Source organism: Strongylocentrotus purpuratus, unplaced genomic scaffold (assembly GCF_000002235.5).
Source record: "Strongylocentrotus purpuratus isolate Spur 01 unplaced genomic scaffold, Spur_5.0 spur5_scaffold_20, whole genome shotgun sequence".
Taxonomy (NCBI): Eukaryota; Metazoa; Echinodermata; class Echinoidea; order Camarodonta; family Strongylocentrotidae; genus Strongylocentrotus; species Strongylocentrotus purpuratus.
This window is the reverse complement of record NW_022145606.1, coordinates 45,936,071-45,945,563: the sequence shown is the minus strand read 5'-3', so window position 1 is coordinate 45,945,563 and position 9,493 is coordinate 45,936,071. Positions and strand designations below refer to the sequence as shown.

Genomic DNA, 9,493 nt, shown 5'->3' with positions numbered 1-9,493 from the left:
TCTATAAATGTTAATCTGGAATAAACTACCTTTACATGTCAAAACTTGTCAGACTGTCAACCAATTCAAAACTCAGAATTGCTTTTGATGATTAACTTACTCGTTCCACATAGATGTATATTTTATATGTATTGTAATTTTTAGGTTTACTTGTATTTTGTTAATTAATAATATATGTCATTGCATTTTGTTTGTTATAGCGCTTAGAGACTTCGATAAAAAGCGCTTCATAAGCACCGTTTTATTATTTCATTATTATTAGGTTTTTCAACTGAAGGCTTTTATAGAGAGAAATGGCATGGGGTAGGTTTGATAGATTATGTAACGACAATTACTTTGGAAAAGACGCTTAGCCATGCAGCAAAAGCGTCATAAAAACAATCGTTTTCCCCTTTCAACAGGCCAAGCACCATGAAGTTTTTCGCTGCTTGCGTGTTATCAGTCATCGCTACTGCCGTAGCATTGGCTCCCGTATACCGTGTCGATGAAGCGAACGACGGCGTCAGGGGACGTTACGTCATAAAGATAAAGGTAAGGAGACCGAATATACCAGGAGGTGTTCCACCAGGACTAAGATCGACTTACGTTGGACTTGAACTATGGCAGGCAAATCATGCCACTAGTTGTTCTTATCATTGGTCTCCCAACGGCTGTTACAAATATATAGAATTTACATTTTTGATAGTTCATTGATGAAAAAGTTACTTACATTGTTAAATTAAGTTGTATTTAAGACTGGGACTTATAGCCTACTACGGTATGCGAAGTATGCCCTTAAAAAGATGTTGAGCCGGATGTAAAAGGAGAGGGGAAAACCTATAGAAATTATGATCTTTACATAATATTTTTTCCTTCAATAATGAACTATCAACAAATGGATTTTTTTATATTTGTGAACACGATGGTATTTCCCTTGATGTACCAATGCAAGGAATGGTTAGAGGAACTAGTGGCATGAACGGCCTCCCATAGTTCAAGTCCAACTTAAAGATAAAGTTGAGTTCTGGTCATGCGATTGCATTGTGAAACAGACGTTGTGGAATAGATCAGAAAAGGTCGATTATCTAGCGTATAAGTATTGATATGTACTGCAAGGTTCTGGAATCATCAAAATGATGAGAAATTTGGCACAGTCTTGGTAAAGTTACAAGCACTGTGCACAGAAAGATGTATATGGGACTTCACGAACATCTGGCATAAAAATCCGTCCCGATTTTTATGATGTTACATGTCATATTTAGAATATTAAGGCATTTGAAGAGCCATGCTTTTCAGGAAACATTATCTATCTAATGTTTCTTCCACACATGCATAATACAATGATAACGCTCACAAATAATTGTTCATCTCTTCCCAGAACTCAACCTTCTCTTTAAGTCAATCTTAGTCTTTGTGAAACATTCCCCGGGCATCGTTTCAAGAGTCCGTTTTTATTTCATTTATATGATTCATGTAGAGGTGTCTTGGTCGAGTGATTGAGTCACTTAACTTGACTATTATTATCATTATTATTATAATTATAATTAATATTATTATTACCATAATCATCATCATCACTATTGTCATTATTGTCTTCATATTGAATTCCCTTTTGAAACCATATAGGATGATGTGGACGACGTTGATGCCGTAGTTGACAAGCTGGCCGACCTCCCATCTTTCAAGCTGTTCCAGGGCAAGATCTACCGCAGATTCTACCACGCCATCAAGGGTTTCAGCGCCAGGCTCAGCGACGAACTCGTCGAGATCGTAAGTGCCCTTGCATTTTTGACATCGACCCGAGGCCCCTCTTTCATGCTGTTGCTGTTGCTGGTGTTACTGTTGTTGTAGTTGTTGTTGTTGTTGTTTATATTGTTTTTGTAATTGTTGATGTTGTTGTTCTCCTTCTTCTTATGGACAGAAACTGAAAGAATGAGACCAAGTAAGAAGAGAGAGAGAGAGAGAGAGAGAGAGGGGGGGGGAGGGGAAGTAGTGAAAATTGTAGAAACGAGCTAAATTATTGTGTTCCTTTGTCCATTTTTTTAAAGTATATAACTCTATAATTGCTTTAGCGCTTTTAAGGTAGTGGGTTTGGAGAAATAAATTTTATAATACTGTCCCATTATAGTTGGTGCTTGTTTAACATTATGAGAGTTTTCCTAGCTGATTCTTTACCTAAAAAAGCAATGTTTAAAGATGAAATTGAATTATGGCCATGGCCTTACGATACATTGTGAAAGATATTGTTTCGCGTTAACTTGGAATGTTTAATTATAAAGTACACAATAATTAGATTATACTGCGAGGTTTTGGAATCATCAAAAGGATAAGCAATTCACTCATACTTGCTGGTAGTCACGCCCACCGAACAAAGAAATAGGTATATGGGATTATGCACACATGGCTCAAAAGCAAAGTTCAAACTTTTCAGCAATTCGTTGTCATTTCAAAAATTGGGGCATTGCCAAGAGCTATTCTTTATAAGGGATATTATGTTCTTTAACATGTTTTCGAATCGACGTAAACGCACCATTACCCATGACATTGCAATAGTAATTTGCATTCATTGAACTCACACAATTTCTTGTAGGCTTATAAATTATAAGTATCTAAACCCTTATACTGACTCGTGGATGACATCTCAGAGCGCTTTGTATGCATTGGAAAAGGCGCTACATGAATTGCAACTCTTATTGTTCTGTTTTCTTATTCCTTGTTATGAAATGACTGTGACGATTATGGTTTATCATTCATAAATTAAATGTATATCTTGTCAGAATTTTTACTGATCAGTCTCAAAAAATCATAGAGATCGATGAATATACTTTTGCGAAGCTATTACTCAAAATGATAATCCATTTTTCACAATTATTTCATTAAAAGAGATGAGTAAAAGATATGAATTATTAACATTTCATGAATAACAGTGTATAGAATGAGAAACCTCAAACTATGTTTCACCTTAACTAGAACGCCACGCTCTCTTTAACCATGGGGCCTGTTTCATGAAACCTGCTTTTAATAACAAACGCAAAATGTCGACGGTAAATTTGCTCTCAGCCAATCAAATGCCACCATTTCAGTAGCTTATAACAATTATTGTAAGTTGTTATCGATAACCAGTCTTATGAAACAGGGCCCTGATGTAATGGTGGGAGAAAACGCCATCTGTTTCTAAAGGTCACTCCTTAGATTACGATTATGAATTGTTGACTTAATTTTGATAAGTATATTTGTTCCGTTATAATGCTATCAATCTGTTTGCATAGAAATCTATTTTCATCAAATGACTGTTGAAAGCCAGGAGGACGTTTTAGTTCATATTATATCACAGGTTATAACGCCCTTCTGTCTCCGAACAGACTTGAACCACTGCGTCATCTGAAAATCTATTTCCACCAATGTCTGTTGAGAGCCATAAGGGCGTTAACTCGTTATAATTCAACGCAGTGTTAACGAACTTGTGTGGCAAGACATATACAAATCTCTCTCTCTCTCTCTCTCTCATTTTCACATATCGAATTGTAAATTTCTTGAACTGTGCAATACTTATACATCTTACCATAATCATCTCTTTCTCTCCCTCTCTCTCTCCCTCTCTCTCTCTCTCTCTCTCTCTCTCTATTCTCTTCCATTCTTTCTTTCTTTTCCCCCGTCTCTCTCTTCCTCTCTCTGTATTATATATAAATATCTTTATCTCTATTTTCTCTTCCATTCTTTTTTTTGTCTCTCTCTCTCTCTCCCTCTCTCTGCATTATCTATATCTCTCTCTCTCTATTTCTCTCTCTCTCTCTCTCTCTCTCTCTGTATGTCTGTCTTTCTGTTAGGTGAGCGGACTTGATGCTGTTGACTTCATTCATCAAGAAACAATCTTCAGGGAACAGTCGATTGCATCTTGGGGTATTGATAGAGTCGATCAAAGGGATCTTCCTCTTGATGATAGCTACACTACTAATGGAGGTGAGGAATCAAATTATGTTTTTGTTCTCTCTCTCTCTGTGTCTGTTTTTCTATCTCTCTCCATCTTGATGACAGTCACACACATGATAGAGGTCAGCAAACAAGAAGGTTCATTTTTAGTTTCCTCTCCCCCCCTCTCTCTCTCTCTCTCCCCTCTCACTCCTTCTCTTCCTCTCGATCGATGGAAGCTATACACACCTGATGAAGGAATTAAATTTACCAATCTTTACAAAATGTGGTCATATTATACTGCCTAGCTTTCAGTACTAAATATTTTTTTAAGGCCAACAGTTTCGACCAATCAGAGGCCTAGAATCTAGACACGTGGTATATAAAATGTGAAATTCCCATGGGAACGCACAAATATATGCCTCTAATTGATTTTTTTTCCTCGTTTATCCAGATGGTTCAGGCGTTCACGTCTACGTCATTGATACAGGGGTGAACGTGATGCACGATGACCTCGCTGGCCGTGTCGAAGTCGGATTCGATTCACGTCTTGATGACCCCAACGACCCCCAGGTTTGTATGATAATAACAATAATAATGAAATAGATATTTTTATATAACGCAGCTACTATATGCATCTATAAAATGATGACGTGGATCCTAATCAAATGATTGGTTGATGACCAGGCATTTGCCTAATGCGTAATTTGGATAGTGACCGGTCATTAGTAAAATAATATTATACAAAAATCTTTTTATGAAACAAATAAAACATAATCTTATAAAAGAAATGATACACACCATTTTGTTCTGGCATTAGTAAAATTACCTACACTCGGTACCTTCAAAACAGTTCAAACACCCTCGGCTACCGCCTCGGGCGTGTTGGACTTTTCCTACTAGTGCCCTCACTGCTGTGTATTATTTGTATAATATCCTATTGCCCTTTAGACATAGTATCGTATCTTACATTAGGCATATATTATATATATATATATATATATATATGTAGCAGAATGAGCCGACATTATAATCCGTTCAAGAAATTTCTTTCTACCGGGTACCCGCTTACTTCACCTTTGTAGAAAATGTCCATCTTTAATTCCCACATTATCCCTTTTGATGTATTTATAGGAATTTAGTTTCCCCTCGAACTGGCAAGACTACTACTAGTTTAAACTGACTTGCTACAGTTTTCTAATAAAAGGTTATGTATCTAAAACGAAGAAGCAATAGCAGTGTTTGTCCAAGTGTTAGACAAGTTACACACGTTAGACGAAAAGTTAGAAGTAGTGATATGGTGTGGGTGGTGGACAGGTGGTGTTAGTAGTGGTGATGGTGGTGGTGGTGTTAGTAGTAGTGGTGCATGGTGGTAGTTTTAGTGATGGTAGTAGTGATATGGTGGGGGTGGTGGTAGTAGTAGTGGTGGTGCATGGTGGTAGTGGTGTTAGTAGTAGTGGTGCATGGTGGTAGTTTTAGTGGTATTAGTAGTGATATGAGGATGGTGATGGTGGTGTTAGTAGTAGTGGTGATGGTGGTGGTGGTGTTAGTAGTAGTGGTGATGGTGGTGGTGGTGTAAGTAGTTAGTAGTAGTGATGGTACTATATACTACTACTACTACTACTACTACTACTACTACGTACTATTGCTCATCATCATTATCATTAACAGCAATCCAAATATTTAAAAAAACCGTCTGCAAAATGCCGGCACCATCAATTAATCCTTTATTTCGTCTACAGTACGGTATTGACTGCAACGGACACGGATCGCATTGCTCCGGAACGGTCGCAGGAACAACGTATGGTGTCGCTAAGGGAGCAACAATCGTCGGAGTTCGTGCCTTGAGTTGTGTGGGGTTCGGCCTTCTTACTGACATAACCGCAGGTAGGTCTTAGACACACCGCTTATTAACTCCTAACCGACGCCATGCCGACTCCAAACCGACGCAATGCCGACTCTAAACCGACGCCGTGCCGACTCTAAACCGACGCCATGCCGACTCTAAACCGACGCAATCCCAACTCCAAACCGACGCCATGCCGACTCCAAACCGACGCAATGCCGACTCCAAACCGACGCCATGCCGACTCTAAACTGACGCCATGCCGACTCTAAGCTGACGCCACACTGTTCGTCTCAAAACCAATGACAAACCTAAGCCACCGCGACTCCAAACCGACTCCACGCCGACTCTAAATTGACCGAGTCTATAGGCCAGTGGAAAGCACATACACTTTCAAACATAATACAGGCCTAACATGAACTATTCAAACAAAAATATGCTGTAATTATTGTTGCTCTTAGGTCTCATATCACAATTATCGTCATCAACAAGCAAAATCAAATTCCTGAGGTAATTAACCTGTAGCTTCTTCATTGCGTTCCAGCTTACGAATACGTCACAGTGAACGCTATCAAGCCCGCTGTCGCATCCATGTCGCTAGGTGGCGCCAAGAACCCCTTCGTTGACCGTGCTACACAGGGAATGATTGACTCTGGAGTCATTGTGAGCGTGGCTGCGGGTAACAGCGACACAGACGCTTGCACCTTCTCTCCCGCTAATGTACCCGAAGTGAGTATGGGGAACTTATTGAGGTATGGTATCATTCTAAGTTTTAAGCCCGTCTGCTCTAGTTTGGCCGGGAAGGATTAGATCACCCCGCGTGGTCACTGACAGGTGGTTATCTCATCAAATCAGCTCTCAATTAACATAAGAAAAAGAGGATCATGGGAGATCAACGGGTACCACTTAGGCATTGTTTTCTAATCTGTGCTAATCAAACCTGTTAAATTAATAAACACAGGAGATGAAAATTCAACACAGTGTACCCTACGGTTGATTTTGCAATCACTATTTTTGTAGATGTGATCCTCCCATTGCAGGTAACAAAAGTGACCGGATACTGACGTATCCCTACGTCAGACTAGTAACGTCTCGTGTACAACGCTGACATTGGTCTGCGTCAGCAACCGGCACTTTAGTAGGGACTTTTAGATGTGCGTGGACTGATACGTGTGACGTCCATTCAAGGCAGTGCATTAAAAGGACGTCGATCGTAGCAATCCACATTGTCTTCGTGCAAATCTAAAATTCCCTTTTATTGTAAAACGCCCCCTACGTGAGAGTTACTATGATGTAGTGAGTGAAAAGGGGAAAAATTTGGTTGAACTAATGTCACATGCACTATATTATATACATGTATAATAATTGCCTTAGTTGGTCTTTTTTGTATATTATAACACAATCGAAATAAAGCCTCGTGAAGAATTTAAATCACCTTCATTGGTGTTAGTATCAGTAATAGTAGTATCATTATTAGTAGTACATGTATTAGTATTGTTTGAATTATTATTATCATTATAATTATCATCATTGTCATATTCTGTATTATTAATTTCATTATTTGTATTACTATTAAGGATGTGTTATTTAAATTAATCTAATTTTTATCTTTTCATGTCCAACAAGATACCGTACATAATAACGAATTCAATGTGAAATGTATACAAAACATAGTTACATTTGTAATTAACAAATCTTAATAAGAATTCATAAATTTCACGAAGACAAAAAATTGAATTATAAATTTAATTGCATTTATATTTTGAGGAAATGGAGAGGTCCACTGTAAAGTAAAGCTTGTAAGTTGTGGACCCCTCAGATAATAATGAGTGTGAAAAGAGTATAGAATACAATTATCATCATCATCATCATCATAATCATCACAATTGTTGTTGCTGTTATTACTGATGCTGTTAATGTTGCTCATTTCCCTTTATGACGTAGGCCATCACGGCAGCTGCCTCAGACATAAATGACGTCAGAGCGTACTTCTCAAACTATGGGTCGTGCATAGATATCTTCGCCCCTGGCGTGGAGATCACAAGCATCTGGTACGAGGATGCGACGGCCACCTATGTAGCCAGCGGCACGTCCATGGCTTGCCCTCATGTGTCCGGTAGGTAGGGAGAGAGAGAGTGAGAGGGAGACAGAGAGAGGGGTGAGGGAGGGTGAGAGAGAGAGGGGGAGAGGGGGAGTGAGTGAGGGGAAGGGAGTGAGTGGAAGAGAGAGAGAGAGAGGGAGAAAGTGTGAGAGAAAATGTGAGAGAGAGGGAGATAGAGAGGGTGTATGTGGGTGTATGTGTGTGACAATAGAAAGAGAAAATGAATAGAATCTTACGAGCTAATATCCAAATATTTTCTCCACGTCCCGCCCCCCCCCCAAATCCGGGAACAGAGGTACGCACATGCGTGTTCCCAAAATCTCCGGCTCGTAACAAAAGAAAAAGGTCTACCCGTATTGACTTACCCACCGGACTTATGCTGAAAAAAAGGGGGGGGGGATGGTGCTGAAAAGGCTCGTATACCAAAATAAAAAGCTCTACCCGTATTGAGTTTACACACCGGACTTATGCTGAAAGTGGGGGGGGGGGGGGGGTGCTGGGAACACGCATATGCGTACCCTAAATAACACTGAGTGAGGGGGGCGGCGGCTCCGCGTTTCGCATTTTCAGAATGAATGACAATTTTAATAGACCATTTTTGTAATGTAATCAAATTGAATGCTTAAATATTTGTCAAGTGCTGTATTACAAATTATTTAATTCATCTGTATGGCCATTCTTCTATCTGTAACCTTTGACATATGTAGGAGCTGCAGCCGTTGTTCTTGGCAACAACCCGACTTTCACCGTGAGTCACGTGACCGCCGCGCTCGTGAATGGCGCCACCAGAGACAAGATTACAGACCCCAAGGGCTCCCCCAACCGTCTGCTTTACGTGGACTAAAACATTCTCACCAAGGAGGGCGTCTGATTCACCATGATTGACTCAGTGATTAATTGATTGATTGATCAACTGATTGGCATCAATTTCAATATTATATTAATTATATACGATCATTATCATTATTTTCTGTGCATTGAATGAACAATAAATTATCTTTCAAAGCAAAAGATGTGTCAGAATTTTTTTTTTTTTAAAGGACGTCTGATTTGTAATTGACTGATTGATAAATGGATTTTGTTTTGTTCTGAAGCATTCTTAAATACATTTGTTCAGTACAAATAAAAAATCATACATCTTCGTTTTAATTGATATAAATAACATGGATTGATTGATTGATTGATCGAACGACTGATTGATTTAATGACATCATTGTCACGAATAATCTTGGTGTTTAACTGATTGATTGGTTGATTGATCAATTGACTGGTTGATCGATTGATCGGCATTCATTTGTGTAATATAAGGAGGACATATCATTGGTGTTTGATTGATTGATTGGTTGATTGATCAATTGACTGGTTAATCAATTGATCAGCATTCATTTCTCTAATATAAGGAGGACATATTATTGGTGTTTGATTGATTGATTGGTTGATTGATCAATTGACTGGTTGATCAATTGATCGGCATTCATTTCTCTAATATAAGGAGGACATATCATTGGTGTTTTATTGATTGATTGATTGATGAATGATTGACTTAATGATTTAAAGATTGATTGCTGATGAATTGATAGATTGATCGCTTAAGACCGTCAATACTACTGGGCCAGAGGGGAATAGACCACACAGCGAGGTCACTGACAGGTGGCTAT

General features: G+C 38.8%; 1 protein-coding gene across 1 annotated transcript; it reads left to right on the top strand.

The window, feature by feature from the left end:
* The first annotated feature begins 411 nt into the window (after positions 1 to 411).
* On the top strand, positions 412 to 8,797 carry LOC115918904 (aqualysin-1-like). Its single transcript, XM_030993999.1, has 8 exons — positions 412 to 531; positions 1,606 to 1,749; positions 3,807 to 3,939; positions 4,343 to 4,461; positions 5,631 to 5,775; positions 6,279 to 6,463; positions 7,679 to 7,850; positions 8,543 to 8,797. The coding sequence occupies exons 1-8, from the start codon at positions 412 to 414 to the stop codon at positions 8,677 to 8,679; spliced, it is 1,155 nt and encodes a 384-aa protein (XP_030849859.1). The 3' UTR covers positions 8,680 to 8,797.
* Positions 8,798 to 9,493: the final 696 nt, after the last annotated feature.